Source organism: Mollisia scopiformis (genome assembly GCF_001500285.1).
Source record: "Mollisia scopiformis unplaced genomic scaffold LY89scaffold_15, whole genome shotgun sequence".
In the NCBI taxonomy this organism is placed as follows: domain Eukaryota; kingdom Fungi; phylum Ascomycota; class Leotiomycetes; order Helotiales; family Mollisiaceae; genus Mollisia; species Mollisia scopiformis.
The window spans coordinates 866,674-886,945 of record NW_017263595.1 but is presented as its reverse complement, the minus strand read 5'-3'; the positions used below and the strand labels follow the sequence as shown (position 1 = coordinate 886,945).

At 49.3% G+C, this 20,272-nt stretch overlaps 4 protein-coding genes across 4 annotated transcripts; all 4 read right to left on the bottom strand.

The window, feature by feature from the left end:
- Window positions 1-727: 727 nt before the first annotated feature.
- Window positions 728-3,428, bottom strand: LY89DRAFT_686184 (class I/II aminotransferase-like protein). Its single transcript, XM_018215227.1, has 4 exons — window positions 2,951-3,428; window positions 2,216-2,691; window positions 1,641-2,141; window positions 728-1,591 (listed from the first exon to the last, which is right to left on the bottom strand). The coding sequence occupies exons 1-4, from the start codon at window positions 3,054-3,056 to the stop codon at window positions 1,214-1,216; spliced, it is 1,461 nt and encodes a 486-aa protein (XP_018069783.1). The 5' UTR covers window positions 3,057-3,428; the 3' UTR covers window positions 728-1,213.
- Window positions 3,429-3,500: 72 nt separating this feature from the next.
- On the bottom strand, window positions 3,501-6,490 carry LY89DRAFT_686183 (V0/A0 complex, 116-kDa subunit of ATPase). Its single transcript, XM_018215226.1, has 4 exons — window positions 6,267-6,490; window positions 6,140-6,218; window positions 4,065-6,083; window positions 3,501-4,009 (listed from the first exon to the last, which is right to left on the bottom strand). The coding sequence occupies exons 1-4, from the start codon at window positions 6,393-6,395 to the stop codon at window positions 3,660-3,662; spliced, it is 2,577 nt and encodes an 858-aa protein (XP_018069782.1). The 5' UTR covers window positions 6,396-6,490; the 3' UTR covers window positions 3,501-3,659.
- A 502-nt stretch (window positions 6,491-6,992) lies between these two features.
- Window positions 6,993-9,144, bottom strand: LY89DRAFT_588464 (ATP-dependent metallopeptidase Hfl; the record flags this gene model as incomplete). The annotated part of the gene is made up of 2 exons (XM_018209483.1): window positions 6,993-7,424; window positions 7,474-9,144. The coding sequence occupies 2 exons, from the start codon at window positions 9,142-9,144 to the stop codon at window positions 6,993-6,995; spliced, it is 2,103 nt and encodes a 700-aa protein (XP_018069781.1).
- A 1,686-nt stretch (window positions 9,145-10,830) lies between these two features.
- Window positions 10,831-12,237, bottom strand: LY89DRAFT_698204 (uncharacterized protein; the record flags this gene model as incomplete). The annotated part of the gene is made up of 4 exons (XM_018216967.1): window positions 10,831-11,731; window positions 11,780-11,859; window positions 11,911-12,102; window positions 12,163-12,237. The coding sequence occupies 4 exons, from the start codon at window positions 12,235-12,237 to the stop codon at window positions 10,831-10,833; spliced, it is 1,248 nt and encodes a 415-aa protein (XP_018069780.1).
- Between the last annotated feature and the right edge of the window lie 8,035 nt (window positions 12,238-20,272).

Here is a 20,272-nt window from a genome sequence, read left to right as displayed (position 1 = left end):
GATATCTTGATAGATTATGAGAGTATGTTTCTGTTGCGTGATATAGAAGAGCAGGGAACTGGTACATCCTCCGTTCTTGAATCAAATACTTTTCAAGACGCACAAGGTACAACCACAATATGTCAGTAGACCTTGCCTCCTAGAACATTAAATAAGATCACTTCATCAAAATGCGAATTCCTGCAGCTTTGACTTGGACTGTCTTCTCGAAGGTCATCGAGGCCGCTAATATCCTCAATTAAAATCATTGTGTCGGAACTTATGTGACAATTACGACCCTACGGACCCGGGCATAATGAAAGAATATGTGTGAGTCTTGGTGCACAGCTTCTCAGTTGGCGGTTGTATGTACGCTTTGAAGCGGTGGAGGATTAGAGTTATTGTGAGTGTGTTGCCTATCATGATTATATAGATGGGTCCTTAACACCGGACTCGGGGGGTATAGTTTCTATTCAATATGTCGCGAGGGGAAGAACATGAGGGGATATTTGTATTTGTAGTAGGGCTGATACGGTAGCTGGGGCGTCAGCTGTATATTGGATTTCTAAGATAGGGTTGGTTCAGGATCAGGCTCTAGCTTTTGTAGATATTCAGCACGAATACATTGCTCTCGCTTTTTGTCTTGGAATAGCAATAGAAGATCGTGAATCTTGAAATAGAGACAGGGCTAAGGGATCTGAATATCACATGAGATGGCAGTTGAACCAGTATACAGCATCTTATATCAGAAGTTATGCTATAATTAAAGCTACCAAAAACGAAAACGAGGCACTTCTCACAGGTGTATGAAATAAACATCAGATGAAGGAAGTCTCGAGTTGTAAGCAACGCTAATCTTGTGTATATTTCAACTTTTCTACCCAGAGCTCTAAACGAGACCTTGGAATCCCCGACCAGAAAAGCCCCGCCCCTTGCCGATCCAGTCCCCATATCCCCTTCTAAAATATCCCATTTGCTCCCCAAAAAAGAAGGTAAGAATCGGTAAATCTGTCTCTCAAAGGTTCTCGAACCAAGGAAAGTTAAGAAATGAGGTAGAGAGGGGTGGTTTGTTTATTCATTCTGCTGTTCATCCGCTTAGCACACACACTACTTCACAGGAAGAAGAAAAGCAACGCATAGCAAAGCAAGTAAAAATAAGGGGAGGGCAACATGGGATAAAGAAGAAGGGGGCACGGCAAAATGGGAACCAGCATCAAGGACGAGCCTATCCAGCCTACTCCACCGCCTCTTCCGCGACCGTGTCATCGTCGCTCTTCATCAACTTACCATCCTTCTTGAACTTGTTCACCACCCGCTCGATACCATCGAGTCCCATCTTCAGCGTCTCCATCTTGGGGCCGTAGGAGAAACGGACGAAGTGGTGGCAGGGGGAATCGAAGAGGTCTCTTCTCTTGCTGGGGTTGAGATCGAAGAAGATTCCGGGTACCACGATGACCTTTTCCTCGAGGCAGGCTTGGAAGAAGTTGAGACCGTCGGCAATCGCTTCTGGGAGGCCTTCGAGGTCGAGCCACAGGTAGAAGGTAGAGTCGGGGACGGTCTTGATGTGGAAACCCATGTCGCGGAGACGCTTTACGACGTAGTCGCGCTTGTCCTATTGTTTTTGTTAGAAAGATCGATAGATGGGGTAAAGGGAGGAGGACCTTGAAGTGACGTTGAATGGCTTGCATCTCCTTGAGAACTTTGTTAGGCTCGAGCATAGGGATAGCAGCTTCTTGGAAGGGCACGTTGGCACCTCCATCGAGGTAAGAACCACAAGAACCGATAGCCTTGATAAATTCCTTGGGACCGATAATCCACGCAATTCTCCAGCCAGGAAGTCTGAAGCGCTTGGTGAGACCATCAATGATCAAGACATCGTCCTCATCAACATCCTCAATGTTCTCGGCAGAAGAGATGGTGGTGCCATCACAGTTGCTAGTATAATTGTACCCACCATAGAACTCATCCATGATCAACGTAGCTCTGTCACGGCATAGGTTCTGAATCTCAGCCAACTCCGGGTTCTTCACGACTTTTCCGGTCGGATTGCGAGGGTTGGAAGTCAAGATGACACTAGTACCTCTTGCGATCTCCTCAGCAATCTTGTCAGGGTGGATGTGGTAACCATCCTCTTCGGACAAGGGAGAAGGGATAGCAGCGAACTGCACGGTAATCATTAGCTGGACCCCTGCCAAGAGATGCGATGACAGCTTGGCACCCCACTTCAATAACTTACGTTCTTGAACAACGACAACATCTCATTGTACGCCGTGTAATCCGGAATGAAGAATCCCAGATATGCATTGTTCAACACAGCCGCAATTCGGATCAGACCTGCGCGTCCACCAGGAACGATACAGACATTCTCCCACGAGTACTGGCTAGCTTTGCCGGCTCTGTGGTGGACGTTGTAGAGGTTGGCTACAGCAGCTCGGAGACCCTTGATACCTGCAGTAGGACCATATTCTCTGCCTGCCATTGTGATGTCAATTTCGGTTGGACGATGGAAAGAGCCCTCGATTTCGTCGTCGACTTCGGGAGCACCTTGGCCCAAGTTGGCCCACTCTTCGGGATTCTCGAGGAAGCCATGTTCGTATGCTCGTTCGGTACACCAGATGACACCGGTGGAGGCTCGAGTAGGATCTAGTCCAGCATGGGACTTGTGACCTTCGTGAGCATTGCGGAATTGACGGTGAATCTTCGAGTTGGTTTCTTGAGGAGCAGTGTTAGCCATTGCTACTTCCTGTTGACAGCTAGACTATCTTGATCATCTGCGAAGCTGCTGCAGAATAAAGTATGGTGGGTAGAAGAAGCTTCTGAGGAGTACTGCATCTGCAGAACCGTTTGCACTCACAGCAACCCCTTCTGCCCCTTGATTCACAGCTTGTACCACCACCACAAACCAAGAAACCAACAAACCAACAAACAAAACACGTATGAAGAGAAAGAGATAAAGAAAGCCACAACTCACCATTAGCATCCGGATTATGCGTACTAAACCTCCTCTGAATCTTCGTCGACAACCTCGGGGATCCCGTAGATCGATTCATCGAGAACTGGCGATTCTTGAACGACATCTTTGCTTACTTTCTCTTCCCTTAATAACCAATTTGACTTTCTGACTTGAGTTCACCCCTCGTTGCTCGATCGTACGATATCCCGCGGAAGCAGTGAGACAGACAGCTGCAAGTTGCAGCTTCACGAAGGGCAGAGTGAAGCTTAAGAGGACAGAAAGGATGTGGAGGTCGCTGCCCCGCCCTCTAGCGGTGAAGAAGCAAAAAAAAATACCGCTCTCTTATCGATTAGGCCCTGTCGTACCAACCCAACCCACCAACACCAAAAGCAAGTTTCGAATCCTCCCGCGAAACTCGGGACAGAGCATTGATTGGGAGCCACTGTATCTAGTTTCAGCATTACGTATACGGCGCGCAGGACGAATCAATCGTGAAGATAAACCTCGTGGGGATCATATCTCTCTCGTGTTCCCAGACACGTTATTGCAGCGCGGAAGACAGGTGACAGCTTGCTCTGCAGGGGAATGCAGGTTTGGAACTAGCTACTTATGCGAAAGTACAATAAAGTGTGTGTTTAATTCTACAATAATCTACCTACGGGACGGAACGAAGAAATCAGGGGTCGATCAAAAAAGCTTGGCCGATCCGATCTCATCTGATCTTAATCTAAGAGATCTCCGCCGCTTGCTCGTCGTCCTCCAACATCTGCTTAAAGGAAAAGGGTTCGAAAGGTATACCATCGCCCATGAAATGTTTGCTCATCGCCTCCACCCAGTGCAGACGCAAGGAGTGAAGCATAGCACTGGTACCTTCCATCACGACCAACACAGCAATGGTAAGGAAGAACCATGCAAAGAACGCGATGACAATCATGATGGCTCCGAGCACTCCCGTGGTCCCGAGACCAATGGCCAGAGTCATAGTCCAAAGCACGACAGAAAGCTGCTGATGCGCAAGGGAGAGGGCCCACAATCGCAAATAGGAAGCTGTGTGTGAAACGCAGTTCAAGCAGAATTCTAAACAGTATTAGTGCAAATCCTATTGATTCAAGAGCCGACGACGCCGGCTTACCAATCGTGTGAATGACTTGATGGATCATAACTTCGCTGAATTCGAATTCCTCGTGTTCTTCATCTCCGATGTCTTGCGTGATCATGGCAACGCCTTCGCCATCGCTGGCTAGGCTGGCCCTGCCATCCAGGGTATTGCTGTCATCGTCGTCTCCATCCAGAGCACTAACACGGGAAGTCTCACCAATGCCTCTGTAACCTTTCGCTCGAGCTTTATTATGCTCCCATCGGAGGTAAAAGGGCTTCAGGAAAAGCAGAATGGGTACCTGGACAACAGCAATCAGAACGAGGAAGATCTGAACAGCGGCCTGGCCAGGATACAGCGGCTCTTCAATCGTGCCAGGTGACAAAAACATATAAATCAACATGTTTAGAAGTCCAGGAGGCGATTTGCCAATAGCATACCAATCAATCGACCATTTGTAAACAATGGTGAAGACGAGGTATCCGAAAATGGCCTGGAAGAAGATCATACCTGGGACGAAAACGCCCCAGATGTCGATAGGAGTCTTGAAGTGACGAGCGTTGATGTATGATAGACACAACGAGTATGTCATGTGGCACCAACCCATCAAAATACTGAGCTTCATCTTGTACGAATTGGTAAAAAGGAGATCATTCTCCGTACCGTGCCACATGTAATCGAGACCAAAGGGATAGCGGTAGCTGCCCTTCAGTTCAGCTGTGATAGTTTGTCCATCTGTCCAGCCGTCCGGAACAACCCATCTCCAGGCGCTCTCGAATGGCGAAAGAGATTTGGAGAATACATCGTTGTAGATGAGACCGGTATACATTGAGAAGATACCCATCATCAACATGATGTATCGACCATAGTAGGCCATGGAGAATAGCTCGTCGCGAACCTTCTTCAATGGCTTCTCCCAGTAGATCATTGCTGAAGCAGCGCAGAACATAAGGAAGCCGTGGCCAAAATCTCCGAACATGACAGCGAACAGGAAAGGGAAGGTAACAATAGTGGGAAGACCTGGGTTAACTTCCTGGTACTTGGCAGTTCCATAAGCGTTAATGATAGTCTGGAACCCTTCTGTGAACTTATTTGTCTTCTGGTATGTTGGTGGAGTCTTGTTCGTTTTGATCTCGTTGATGATGGAAGGTACAGAAAGTCCGGCGCGGTTGTTGACATCGTGGAGAGTAGACTTGATGAGGGGTAGAGAATTGGTTGGGCACCAAGCTTCAGCAATCAAGGTCTTTCTGGCATGGTCGTACGAGAAGAGATTCAGAGTCTGGTAGACAGCCTTCTCCTTCTTGATGATGACCATCCAAGCAGCCAAGCTTTGAGCAATTTGAGCAAGCTCGGCATCGAGAGTTGTCTTGGTGTTTCGCAGAACATTTCCAAGATCACCGAGGCGGGTATTTACTTCGTGGATCTGATCCCGGCGAAGATCGCTATTCTCATCCACGCTATACAAATCAGCCCCCAGGGACTCCGAGATCTTTCGAATCTTAGCGATGAGCTCCTTGCCGTGAGCGAAGATGACAAAGACATTCTTGTTGACAGCCTCATTATTCGTAGGGTCGGTGAGAGGTTCGGGGATCTCAGACTGGTTCATGTAGAGATTGCCTCTAAGTGTTCGCCACAAAATCCTCTCGAAAGCCGCAACTCTGTCCCTAGGAATAACACCGGCCACGAACCCAATGTTCATGACCGAGAACGAGCGTTCGGCATCTCCATTCTGCCCTTGGACATGCTGCTCCACATCCTGTAGCAATGGCGCATCATCGTTATCACTCGACGCTCTAATCTCCTCCACATTGCCATGAGCTCTATCAAAGAAGCCACCAGCTTCCCTAAGAACCCATCTCCACTCCGTCAATTCTACCTCCCTCTTCTTCAACGTCTCGTAGCTATCGTTCAGAGAAGCAACTCTCTGCTCAAGACTCTGACTTCGATCGGCAAGCTCGTCGATCTCGGATGCAGAGGGCGCGGCCAAGGTGTCAACATCGAGATCAATCTTCCTCAACGGAATCCCAGCCTTCTCCATCTGCGAATAAAAGTATCCTATCACCGCATCAGCTCCTCCCTCCCATTCCACTACACAGACAAGAAAAACCTACGCAGCTGCCTCTCAACATTATCAAGCCGTCTAATCTCCTGCGTAAACGTCCTCTGAAAAGCCGTAACCTCAGAATTAAGCTACCATCAATCAGCACCACCCCTCTCCTTCATTGAAAAGAACCTCACATCTCTGAATTGAATCTGCCCCAGCTCGCCCAAAGCATTGACGATCTCACGACCGATTTCGTTGGCGATGTACAGCTGCACCATGCTCATGTCCGCGGAGCGGAACATGGTATCCTGGTGGTGCACCATGATTGGAAAAGGAAATCGGGAAGCAGTCCCGCACCCTTCTCGTAATGAATGGCGATGCTGTGAAGCTCGTGGTGGTGGATTCGAGGTGTTGATGCAGCTCCGGCAGCATCGAGGCAGCGAGCTTTGACTTTAGCGTCATACATCGGTACACGTGATTTAGCTCGTTTTGTTTCTTGGACAGGTTTAAGACATCAAATTTTAGGGGAAATAGGGACGAAAAGGAAATCCAATTCATATGTGGTGAATTGTTTATTGTTACTCTACTTCACATGTTCGGAATCTACGATCGCCCTCTGGTAATTTGTCTGCATCCGATGGTCCTCAAAAGATAGTTTAAGTTGAAATACAACTCCACTCATGTATGTCATCACAAGACTCAAGATATATCAATATTCTTATCATTCATCACGCTGTGGCTATTCATCCTCCACGGAGCAAGCCTGTCCCCATCATCCGCACCTTCTGACAAAGGAAAGTATGCTGAAGTACTGAATACTTGGCTCACTAATAACACACGATTTCCACCACTATGGTGACCAAATTATGCCTGAACGCCACCCATGAGCTGTGAGTTTCCCTTCTGAGTCCTGACATTCATCACGCTACCGCTCCTCCTTTCGGTGGCTCCTTGCCTACTGGCTCCGGTGCAGCACTTCCTGGGATCTGTGGTAGTTCAGGTAATTGACCTCCTAACCCTATCTGTGGCACCTTGATGCTACCAGAGGGCATGATCATTCTGCCTTCCAGCTTCTCACCCTTGATGACTTTATACGCCTCTTCCTTGTTGAGAGTCTCGTAGTCAACGAGAGCCTTCGACAGCAGCTCAAGTTCTTTCTTCTTGTCAGTGAGCAAGGCAGTAACCCGCGTCCTACTCTCCTCAATAAACCGCCGAACTTCTTGTTCAATGAGCTCTTTCGTGCCCATTGACAGGTTCTCATAGTTCGAGGCGAGATCAACATTGCCTAGCTTGTCAGACATGCCCATTCTTGTGACCATGTTATATGCAACTTGTGTCGCATGTTGAAGATCCTAAAGATGTTAGCATATCATCAAACAACAGAGACGAAGGTAGACATACTGATGCACAACCACTTGTAACCTTGTCTGATCCATAGATGAGCTCCTCTGCAACCTTGCCTCCCAAGCAGACGTCAATCTCAGCATGATACTCATTCATGCCCTTCGAGTACTTGTCCATCTCAGGTAAGTGGAAGGTTATTCCCAATGCTCCACCACGAGGCATGATCGTAACTTTATGTAAGTTGTCTGTCCCAGGAGTGAACATGATGACGAGAGCATGTCCAGCTTCATGATAAGCCGTCATGACCTTCTCTTGCTGTGTGATCACCATGCTCTTCTTCTCAGCGCCCATCATGACCTTATCCTTAGCCCACTCGAAGTCCAACATTGAAACAGCTTGTGCCTTAGCTTTGCTAGCATGTACGGCAGCTTGATTGATGATGTTCTCCAATTCTGCCCCGGAAAAGCCAGGAGTTCCAGCTGCAAGAGCCTCGAGACTGACATCTGGTGCAGCAATGATTTTCTTCATGTGATGTTGAAGAATGGCAATTCGTCCGCGTACGTCAGGTAAGCCTACTACGACATTACGGTCGAATCGACCAGGACGGGTAAGTGCCTTGTCGAGCATTTCCGGGAAGTTAGTCGCAGCCAAGATGATCACTCCACTGTTTTGTTCGAATCCATCAAGTTCGGTGAGGAGTTGATTGAGTGTTTGCTTGACATAAGCAGCATCTCGAGCATTTCGCTTGCCGCCTATAGCGTCGAGTTCATCGATAAAAACAATAGCGGGAGACTTGGCTTTGGCAGCACCGAAAAGCTCGCGCACACGCTTTGCACCGACACCAACATAGACCTCATCGAATTCAGATCCTGACATGAAGAAGAATGGAACACCAGCTTCACCAGCAACAGCTCTTGCCAACAAGGTCTTTCCGGTTCCTGGAGGACCAACAAGAAGAACGCCTTTTGGCAATTTGCCGCCAAGTGTGTTGAACTTATCAGGACTCTTCAGGAAGTCAACAAGCTCTTGAAGTTCTTCCTTGGCTTCATCACATCCATGAACATCAGAGAATCGAACATTTTGGTGTTCCGCTTTGGCTTCGTTTTCAGCCTTTCCACCAACTTTTCGGAATTGCTGGAAGGTTTCGATGACCATTGCCACCACGACCAAGCTGAGGTAAGTGAAGAGACCAAAGTAGAGCAGGAATTTAACCCATTTAAAGATTGAGCCGCCAATTGTCTCTTCAACCACAACATGGAGTGGAGAATCCTTTGCGCCAGAGCCGGTGGGTCCACGAGACACAGCAACATTGCCACCACGAGAAGAAGCCGCAACAGCTTGTCCAATAGCTTGAAGTTGTGCATTATTGAGGTTTCCTTGCTGTTGTGTTTGGGTACCAAATTGAGACTGATTCATAGGGTTGATAGCCTCAGACTGACCAAGCGTCCCCAAAGCACGGTGATATAGATTCTCGCAGGCCTGATTCGATGCGAATTGATTCGATTGGAATCTTTCCACGACGATGGCGGGCATATTGGCTCGGATCAGGGCTTGGTAAAAAGCATATTGAGATGTGGCGCTGTTGGGATTCTTATTCGCAGTCTCCTCCAAATGTGCCAAAATACTTCTAGATGTAGAGGCGCCGAACAGAGTCCTCCGCTGTATCGTAGATGTTGTCGAAAGAGTAAGATCTGGCTTGACAAACCGTGACCGTACTGATGTAGACATCAGTCGACTCTGGGGAGCCAGCCAGACACGCCGGATGATAGGATTTGCGGCATTGAGAGTACTCTTTGGCATCGCTGCGAGGGTATGACGAATATTGAATGGCGTTTGCGGTATGATTCGAGGTGTAAGTTGGGAGGCAAAGGAAGGTTGGAGGTCACGCAAGCATTCCGGCATCTCGACTTTCGACGCCTGTCCCACGTTAGCATTCTGCAAAGGGACCAGAGACAGGACTCTCAGCGTACAGGAGTCAGAATAGTCGCAGCTGGAGCACTCTGCGTGAATGGTCGCTGTTGAACACTTCTTGACTTTGTTGGTGGCGCACTTTGCTTCCCGAAGACCCTCCATGGTGAGGACATCGCATTTGACACCGAAGGCCATAACTCAGTTGTCGCCGCTGCCATTCCCTACATTATATAGTCAGTAAAGGTGTATCCGCACATCTGCAGATGCAATGAGGACTCTTACGGGCAGAACTGATGTTTGGAAAGCCATGGTAGACGATGGAGCCCGGCGCAAATTCAACAACCATCCATTCACAGCGCAGTGGACGGATCCCCAGAATGATACTCTGTGGAGGCCGCGCAGTAGAAAATACAATAAGGAGTGTTGATAAATGATCGTGGCGGACCGCCGTGGAATTTGTCGTGGTTGATAATGGAAGACTGACTCGGATCATTCATGAATCTTTGATACCGGGAATCGGATAGACTAGAGCTTAAGCGGGATAGCGTACATGTCTTCCTATGTCCGGCCCCAGCAAAGCTCTTCTGTCGGGCACCATGGTCAAAGGTTATTTTGACGAAAGTATCTCGGAATGAGACAGACAATGAGGATATGATTTCGGACTTGTTGGATCTCAATTGGAGCAGAATCACGGCGAATGGAGAGAATTTGACCTCACGTGCTCACACCTCAAGCACTGGAACAGAGACATTTCATAAAAATTTATATAGCTTTTTTATTCCTGCTACAGATACATCAGATCCTACCTATATAAACCCAATTAACAATATCCCCCCATCGCGATAATTTTACATGGTGCTCATCTCTCCATCACCGCATCACCCGTCATCCACCAAATAAATAAAACCCCTCCCAATGCAGGCGTACACAATACAGAAACGAAAAATTCTCGTCTTCTCATAACCCCGTAAGGCACCATCATTACTGCGTGCATGCTACTCAAGCATCGAATTACACCGATATGTATTGAAGACCAATAGATACGAAAAGAAAACCGAAAGGGACCATAACGGAGTAGAATGAACTTTGAACAAATGAGAGAATGGACACAAGCAAAGCATCTCGCGAGAAATGAAGTCAAGCAAGCCGCCCAAGACCCGTGAGGGATTTCGGCTCTGAAAACACTAGCTTAGATGATTGTGAAGGGTATGTGTCGTCGTCGAATCGTGTCGGACTGCGTGTCGGGTATTTTTGTAAAGTGATGTGCGATCGTGAATCGTCATGAGGTAATTACAACGAACTTGGAAGTGCGAACGCCTTTTTGCTGGATTTTTTGGTTGTTGGTGCAGCATGTAGAGGATGGTGCCGTAGATCCCAAAGTCTCTCTTGAAAATAAGCTGCCGTCTTAATGATACAATCGCGCGAGTCGCGAGGTAAGGAAATGTTGCTTTGTGGTCGAAAAGACAAGACGTAAACAATTACCGAGATATCGGATCAGAGCCATTACAGATTCTCAATGCGAGCACTGGGCATCTGCAAGGATGGATCGTCAAAAGCCTCGATTTTTTGTGCCCATGGATCGGTAAAGACATGTGTTTGAGGGTACGATGGAATATGGCTGATGACCTCCACAGGAGCTTGGTACGCAACGTTGTCGTACCACTGCCCTTCTTGTGGCGCTGGAGAGTGAAACTGTTCCTGTTGATGAGGTTGCGAAATTGGCTGTGGGAGACCATGATGCTGAGCAAGATGCTGGGGCATCTGCTGCTGGTACTGAACCATTGGTTGTTGCTCAATCGGAGACGAGTTTTGGAGTGCATATGTCGCAGCTTGTGCAGGGTGGTGTGTGTAGAAGGGCTCCTGCGACACTGGACTTGCTCTCGAAGCGGATGAGTAGCTGCTGGGACTGCTTTGAAGAACTTCTTGTCGCTCCAGCTGACGAGGAATCTGGTAAGTTTGAATGGGAGTCGGGTTCGTGTTCAATGTAGCGACACCGGGATTGTTCTGCTCTGGCACATAGTATGAAGAGTGAGCAGGAAGACTTGGAGCACGATGCATTATGGGATTGTGATGGCCGTGTTCTTGGATGGGACCGTTGAAGTGTTGAGCTCCTCCAGATGAGAGACTGTGGCGATGACCGAAGTTCTGCTGCATGGGATAATTGTCAATTTGGTGGTGGCCAAAGTCAGCAAATGAGTGTGCTCGGTGCATGTGATGCCCATGAGGCATGTGTTGAGGAATTTGAACAGTTTGAGGCCATTGCACGTGTCCAGGGTGTTGAGGAGTGGATGGGGACTCTCCACTGTCGGAATCAGAGGTGTCACCATCGTCAAGTTCCGAAGAGTGAACTCCTCGCTGGTGGGAACGACGTTGATGCTTGACCATGGTTGTCTTTCTGCAAAAGCTGCAGGAGGTGAGTGATTGGCATGCAAAATACTTCTGTCCTACGTACCTTTTGAGGCAGCCCTCATGAGCACACTTGTAGGGTCGCTTCCCTGTATGAATGCGGCGATGTCGCGCCAGACTGGAGGACTACGGAATATGTTAGCTGTCCATATCTCGGATCGACGAGGAAAATCCTACATCAGAGAATCTCTTTCCACACCCAATATGCTGGCATTGATGAGGCTTCTCGCCTGTATGGGTACGGATATGGACGGTCAAGGCACTCCTCTGGATGAAGCTTTTTCCACAACCAGGAGTCATACATGAGTATGGACGCTCATTGGTATGGATTCGATAATGTCTTTGAAGGTCGGACTTTCGATTGAAACTCTGAGATTGGATATAAGCTGACTGAACTGGCGTGAAAGATACAGGTAGGTATATACTAACTTTGTTGCAAGTTTGCCAGTCACACTGGAAGGGGCGGGCGTTGGGCTCGTTCTCTACTAACTCCATGACGTCCATTCTGCTACTGCTTGCTGGAGCACTGGGCTGGAGGTAATGGTGTTCCTTTGAAAAATTAATTTCTGTTTCCTGAACTAGATATCAGAGCTGAGTTGAAGGATCGTGGGCTGTTGTCCAGGCCGTCTGTGTCCAAGTGGAAGTGAGAGGGCGGTTCAGCAGTTCGAAGCGAGTGGTGGTCCGTTCCAAGTTGTAGAGTTTCCTCAGTACTCAAAAGTCTGATTACCCCACAAAATCGATTCTGTCTTGAGGAATAGAAGCGTCCAGCGCAGTGCTGTTGGTGGAAGCTGGTTGTGAATGGGTGGTTGGAGAGACAGATATATGAAGCTTATGTTGACTTGCTGTATGGATCTTCCAAGCCAGATGTTGTTGAACAGAGGATCTGAGGAAGTCAGGGTCTTGTCTGATGGGGGCCGTCAGATGTGAGGGGGAAGCAGACGTTTACATACTCTTGAGGTTCTTGCTTGTAACTGGAGGGTCCCGGGATACTATTCGAATAGGGTTTGGCGGAGCGCACGAGCAATCAAGATCCTCTAGGAGGAGGTTGTCGAAATTGCCTCTGACTAAGGCAATCCCTTGGTCTAGCCTTCTGGGTTCCGGCTGTTGCGAGTGGCTGTAGGAGAGCGTGGTTGAAGAAAAGAAAGAAGAGTTTTCGGCAGAGGGAGCGTGGCAGCTAGCCGTCTATCGCAACGGAGGGGTGGGGACTACTAGGTGGTCTGCTTGTTTCGACGTCTCAGTTGTGGTGCTCCTGTTGTGTATTAGGTTTCCGAAACAGGGACCATTCTTGAAAGAGGTTTTCGCGGGTCAATCAGTGGCTGGAGGGATCGTCGAACCTCTGAGCGCAAGGACGTTGAAGGGCAAGGGCTCGGATTCTGGGCGGGATGATGGCTGATGATATGGATCTGAGAATAATAGACAGTCTAGTCTTCTCCAAGTGGGGAAATGCGTAGCTGTAACGGCGCGCGCTCCTGGGTTGGCATCGACTACGCCTTGACAGAAGACGAGCAGGACTAGTCTGATGCAAATGATGCTGCCTTTCTTTATATACGGTGCTCACAAGTGTTGACACCGGGGAGTACGTGAGACACGACTAGCTGAGAGAAGATAATGAGGTTGGGAAAGACTTCCTGACTCGCAGGTATAGATAGATATCGAAATGGATTGGACTGGATTGGATTGGAAGCTGGTCGAAAGAGAGAGGCAGCTCCGATTGAGTTTGGAGGGGCCCTATATGTGACTTTGAGGACTGCGAATCTAGGATTCCGGAGGCGTAGTGGAGTCCAGAGTGTCTGAGGGTTCTCTCTCTTTTTTGTTCGTTCAGTACAAGAGTAAATAATGAGTGGAGAGCAGAAGCCCCACACCAGTGCTCGAGAGGTTCGGAAGTGATCACTGGTCAATCAGGTACGGATGCAAAAGACGTCTTGCTATCGTCCCCCAAGCGAGTGCAGGGGAGCTTAGCTGCATCAGCTAGTACCGTAGCAGCTTGCTTGCTGCGTCTTTCCTGAAAGAGGTTAATCCCCAGATATTTCATATTACCCGTTCACGACGTAAGGTAGGCGCAGCTCACAATGCCATTGGGCTGATCAAGGATGGGAAGCCGTCAGGGGAGGAAGGAAAAGAGAGCCAGGGAGGCGACGCATGGGGAGGGATTAATCGACGGTTGGTAGGGATGGGTGCGAGTGGGCTGCACATGGATTCGAGACAGGGTAGGGGAAGAGGGCAAAGCTAGGATGAGGGCCGCTGCGAAGACCAGGGCCAGGATCAGGGGGAGACCGAGGTAGGGAAGGGAGGGAGCTGTGGAACAAAAGTGGAGTGCGAGAGGGCTTGAACACTTGAGAGAACTTGAGAGCAGGGGGGCACGGAAGAGGACGAGGAGGGCGGGGGAGAACTCGACGAGTCAACAGGACCGACCACCGCGAGAGAGCGACCCAGCACGAAGTACCAGACCGTACTAGTATTAGCGAGAACTAGTCGCTTTGGGATAGAGGCACCGACGTTGGGACAAGATGGACTACCGTAGCCGAGGACTGCAATACGGCAGTCGTGAACAATGGACAATCCAGCACTCAGGCCCAGCAGCCGTCAGCCGGACTCGAAGGAAAGTAAGAAAGTGACCAAAAAAGAAATATATCTCAAATAAGTAGTACACCGCAGATAAAAGTAATCCATCCTTCGAAATACCGTTCCGTGTAAACGTCTTGCGCCAACCTAATGTGCCGTGTTTGGACGTTCTTTGGTCTTTTGGTGCAAATGTCACTTCATCATCGTCCATCGACATCCGCCATCCGCTATCGACGAAGAAGACTTGACACGGCAGGTGTGCGAACAGGGAGCGTCGTGCAGTTGCAGTAGAGTAGCAGTAGCAAAGAGAGAGAAGGGAGTCTGGCCTGCTGCTCTTCTCTCTCCTGGTCAGTCAGTAATTGTGCTCTTTGTCGAGCAAATGCGTCAGCATCACCTCTGCCAGATACTATATCCACTCACCAGGTCTGGAGGGTCGTCTTCCATTCCAATTCCTGGAAACCAACACTCTTTCAGAACGCTCGAGGGTCAACGACTTCACAGTCCCGGGGGCAGCCGTGACCCGGTCGATATTATGGACCAGCATCAGTGGTAATTTCCAGGATACCCGGAAACTGTGGATGAAGCCCATGTTGAGTCGCCCAGGGTCAGTGCTGTGGACTAACTCGCGGATTCTTCAACCCTGCCGTTGGTGTAGACTGCTTTGCTCTTCTGCTCCTGCTGCTTGGTGCTTCCTTGCAACACGGCTTGCCTGGCATGGCATTATGATTGTTAGAGTGGTTGGTCACGTTTCGATTGGTAAGGTTACTGCTCCAGCAGCGGCGAGCTCGTACCAGCCGACGAGGACGTTCAAGGAGCAGCCCTGGTTTCCTCCGGATCTCGCAACGGCACGCTCTCATGCTTTTGACAGGACTGGACAGAATTGGACTCTGGAAGCGCAATGCTGTCCCCCAGATTAAACTATGTGGGAATGGCATTGGGCAGACGGCGACTTGAGAACCTGAAGGTGCTCCTGGTCATACTATCCCCCCCATGAATAAAGGGCCGGTGGAGACATTTTGAGGCTGTGTAGTGACAAGGGGGTGTGCCAGTAGGAATCTAAAAATTTCTAAGGTGGAGATCACACTTTTAATTTTATTGGCAGACACCCCCTTGTTGCTAATCAGCCCTATTGTTCTCCACCGGCCCTTTATTCATGGGGGGGATTGTAGTTTATCACTCCCGTGGCGCTCGCTCGGCACGCTGCGAATAATAGCATTCCCCCAATGCTATTGATACAGTAGCTGGTACGAAGTAGTCTGGGGACAGGCACGGCTCGATTCCGAGATCGAGATAATCTCGAATCACGATACAAATAATCACGGGTACAGGGAATCGCATCCCTACGCAAAGCAAACTCTCTCTGGCACGGCTGAGAGGATCATCCGCTGAAGCCGTCCCAAAGAGGTCGGATCGATCATTTCCAGTCAGCAGTAAATGGGGATAGGCGATCAAAAGGGGAGCGATGAGAGACAGCTCATTTTACTTCGGCGGCATGGCACCCCAAAAGAGCCCTAAATGAGTAACAGCTACAGCAAGTAACGAATGTTGGAAGCCGTACTGGAATAGGTTACGAAGTACCGGTCTGGACAATGCTAAAGGTTATTGACATGATGAGAGCTGCAGGCCACCTCTGAGATGTGATCATGCAACCCGCTGCCAAAAAGCACCAGGCAGCCAATGGCTATTGGGCAATGCCCGACTGGATGGATTGGTATGTGGTGATTGATGATGTTTCAATGCAGATGCCTGTTCTGGAGACATCGGAATCTCGTCACTCAATGCATCGACAGAGCCATCACGATACGGTACGATCCAATGTCACTCTCACGCTCATCACCTCTCACTATTGTGGGCCTCCAATTCAGAGCCTTCCGATTCAGTTATCGAGATTGGCAATAAATATATCTCCCGGTGCTCTATTGAACATTGAACCCTTAAGCAGACAAATATCGGCAGAGAGTTGTTAAAATAAGATTCAATATCGAGAGAGAACCAGTACGAGTAAGTGGCCACGCATTATCGTAGAGGGAGTTTCAAGAAGACTTCCGATTCTTAGTTGTCTTCTTCGGAAGCCCAGTGCAGTCTCATCCTATTGCAATGATCCCATTGGAGATAGTTATTATCGTAAATGAAGCCTCCATTGCCAGCTTCCCTTCCCAGATCCCTATCCCTATCGATTCCCACAACCCACAAATCCCATCCTTCAAGCAGTCAGCATGATGGGGTGACGGCTGGACAAGGAAAGTCTGGTGTGAAGTGTGTGTGAAGAGATGCGTGATGATGATGATGATACAGTACAGAAGAGAGTGAGTACCTGAGGTTTCCGGAGGATTGAGAGAGGAGTGACGAGTCGGCATGATAAACTTTCGGATGCTCCCCCCAAGCGAGCTCGTTCCAGGGCTACTTCAGAGACCATGATCCACCACCACCAGAACACCAAGACGGCAACACCAAGACGGCACAACTCCGCAACCCTGCCCACGAGGCTCGCAATCCCCGTTACCTCGAGACGACAGGGAAGCTAAGCAGGACTGGATTCTGGGCGGACGAGGATTGAAGAGGAGAGTACTGGGAACAGCCTGGTTCCTAGTCGGGACTCGAGTTCCAAGGCTGGGAGCGTGGAGATACCAAAGGTCGACTTGTCTTGATAGCCGTGATGGATTCACGATATCATGATATCACAAACGTAGGTTGGGGGGGACGAGAACAGAGATGCCTGCTCTGGGGGTTATCGTCTCCGATAGCCGTCCCAATGGTGGGCTGGCCAGCCGGCCACAGCTGAGGCTTCCCCAGGTGGAATCTTAGTGTTGTTGTGTCAGAGTTCTCTGCCACACTCCAGAACAGAACAGAGACACGCGGAGCAACAGCCACAGTGAGCCTCGAGAAACGCCACAGTGGATTCGAAGACTCAAGAGAGACAAGAACGAGACAGCCATGATTTGTCTTGCAATTATTCAGGAACCAGCGCCGACGCCCAGGACTCGGACCAGAGACAGGTTCGCCGCCACAGTTCCCATGGGCTTTGTACTTTTGTACCGCTGTGGGGCTGGATCAGACTCCTCTGCCCCTCAGCGGAGGGATGCGACCAGCTTTGGAGAAAGCTGTACTGTAGTGTTGCACCAGCACCACGACTACGTCCGTATATCCCACTCGACCTGCAAGTGGCTGGCACCTGGCATGCCATGGCAGTTGTGCTCAATCTGCTCTTGTGCATGCAACGCCATCACAGATATCGCAGGTCTTATGATCGGAAGCACAGCCGTTCGGAGAGGAGCGAAGAACAAGGACGTGAATCAAGTCCGACCTCACAGCGCCATGATGCACGGTGACAGGCACCATCTCTAAGTTTTATCTACGATGCAACAATTGCTCCGCTGCACATTGCACATCCACATCCACATGGACAGGACATCCGCTGTCGGACGATTTTCTGCAGCAGCTCAAGACCTGCCCTTTCCAGCGTATAGTGTTCATTACATCAGACCCACCCTGTCACCCACGCCATCGTCATCGCTATCACTAAGGCATTGAAGTCTCTCAAAGAGCCGGTCGAGATCTGAAGTCGCAAAATGCAGAGGCGCGAAGCGACGTCAAGATTGATCGAGAACATCCATCGCGAAGGATATGAAACATGAAACATCCACCGCCGGTGGACCTCATGGCGTGGAGAGAACGGCTAGCATGGCTCAGGGATGGCGTTCAGCTAAAGAACGTGGGCTCTATTCTTGGACCGTGGCAATCTTCAAAGCTCCTCTTCAAGCCAACACCAACATCGTTGATGTCCCTTTGAAGACACACTTCCCGCTTTTCGGCTCGAACCAAGAACCCTTGAGGGCTAATATGTGAAACAAAATCGAAACCTCGGGATCCCATGCTGCTCTCCTGATCTTCTTGGACTTCTCGGTCATTTATCCACCTCGGATGACTGCCTTAATTGGGAAACACTAGCCCGAGCATCAGGTCCCGCGATATATGCACGCCGTCACCGGAGCCCGACAACACCTGCGCTCTCGCATCAGAGAGGTTGGGAGACGGTGCTGATCTCGTGTATCTTCACCTTCAGATCGTACCTGAAAGGAGTCGCAGTCGCAGCCTTTTGGGGCTTACCACCGAGGAAGACCACGTCAGATGTGGTGGAGCAGATCAGCTACACTTACTCAGGTCACTCCTCAGTCTCCGCATCGAATTTCTCTTTCTTTGTGAGTGTTGGAATCGCTCTCTTCCCCTTCCTCGTTCCCATTTCCTTCACGGCAATTGTACATGTCGGTTAGCATACACCGACTTTTCAGCTGGAGCAAATCGAGAGTCTCTCATGGCCTACGATACAGCTTACAAAGATCATCGCATGTCTCGAGGTGGCACAGCCATACAAGTTATGCACCTCAAGTCACTTTATTTCCTGCATGAGTGATGCCACAGCTGAAGTTCTTGCTTCCTACACCAGAATGTCCCCACGCATGGCCCACAGCCACGGACCAAGAGTTCACGGATGTGTCGAGTTGGCACAAATATAATCTCAAACGAAGGTCAAACTTGTCCACAGCGTGTGGGTGGTACGAGATGGAAACTGTTGGACCCTCAATGGCTATCTTTGTTCTGCTCCTGCAACATGTTCCCACTGTCACAATCAGATGCATAGCTTGAATACGGGTATTTACGAACCTCGTGGCCATGCGAACCGTGCTTGGTGGCTGTGAGCTTTGATCAGATCAGATGTTCTTCCCCAGACTTTTGATTGAGCCTCCTCTTGCACACTTGTTCTTGGTACCAGGTTTCTCTCTTCAAGGTACAAAGTCTAGAGGTTCTGCAAGTCTGGAACTCGAGATGTTCAGTATTTCTGCACTTCCAAGCATCTACTCAACATGTCAAGAAGTACCATGGTGGCGAGGTTGTCAATAATGCGGGTGAGAGACGCAAGCAACTCGAACTAGACTTGGTGAGGTCGTCCAAGCCCAACTAGCGTAAACCTACGGGATGCTGTACAGAGCTGCCATCTCGGCATGTGCAGAATACACCTTGTATTGAGGATTCTAAGTGTCATTTAGTCAAACAACTTAGGCAGGCAGCTCTCTATTCATCTCTGATCATCTGACTTAGACTTCACCGAGAAATTCCTTGGGTGTATCGAAGACTGCAGTAATGGGTACAGAAGAAATGTCCGAGCGCATTGCGCACGGGCCTCTTGCGCGACGGCAGTGCCGGAGCGACTTTCACGATGATGCATCAGCGCTGACAGACCAAGACCCCTCTATCAAACTCTTTGTCTACAAACTTTCAAGAAACCCTTTCTCATTCCAACTTTGAAGAGAGATTTTGTGCTTGGGCATCGATACATAATAGATCTCCGGCATGGTGTACGGAGACTATGATACGATTCAGACGAGTCTACTATTCAGTATCATACTTAGAGTTTGGCTTCTCGGTGCAGCATCTGACACGGCTTGTATGCAGGTTACGAAGTACCTGTCCCTCCTCTACCCCACGAAAGATTCAGCAGGCCTGAGGAATATGGCTTCGGAAGCAGTCCAGACAGGCTCTTCTGCAACAGTTCATGCAGTGCCTGCAAGGACTGCAGGAACTAGGGCAGGGATATTATGCATGTGCACAGTCGCTGCACAATCCTGGCTGAAGAAACCCCACGGGTGACAGTCGGTGTCTTCCGGCATATCTTACTGGTAAATCTAATCAAATTACATCTCAGGAGGTGAAAAACCAGGCTCATGTTTCAGTCATTTCACGGCTGTCCTTCTTTAAAGTTCACAAGATACTTTGTACTTTCGACCCAATTGTAATCGCAATCACATCATTAGTATCCCGATAAGAATGGCAGAACGTACTGTAGAGGGGGGAAAAGACTATTAGCGATGTGGATTGTCTGCCAGGGCGAGACATTCACATTGCGTGACAAGCATTACGATGGAGCCCTACGCAAGGCTTCCAACCCAAGGTCGCAAGGCCAGAGACAGGGTCTCCAAAG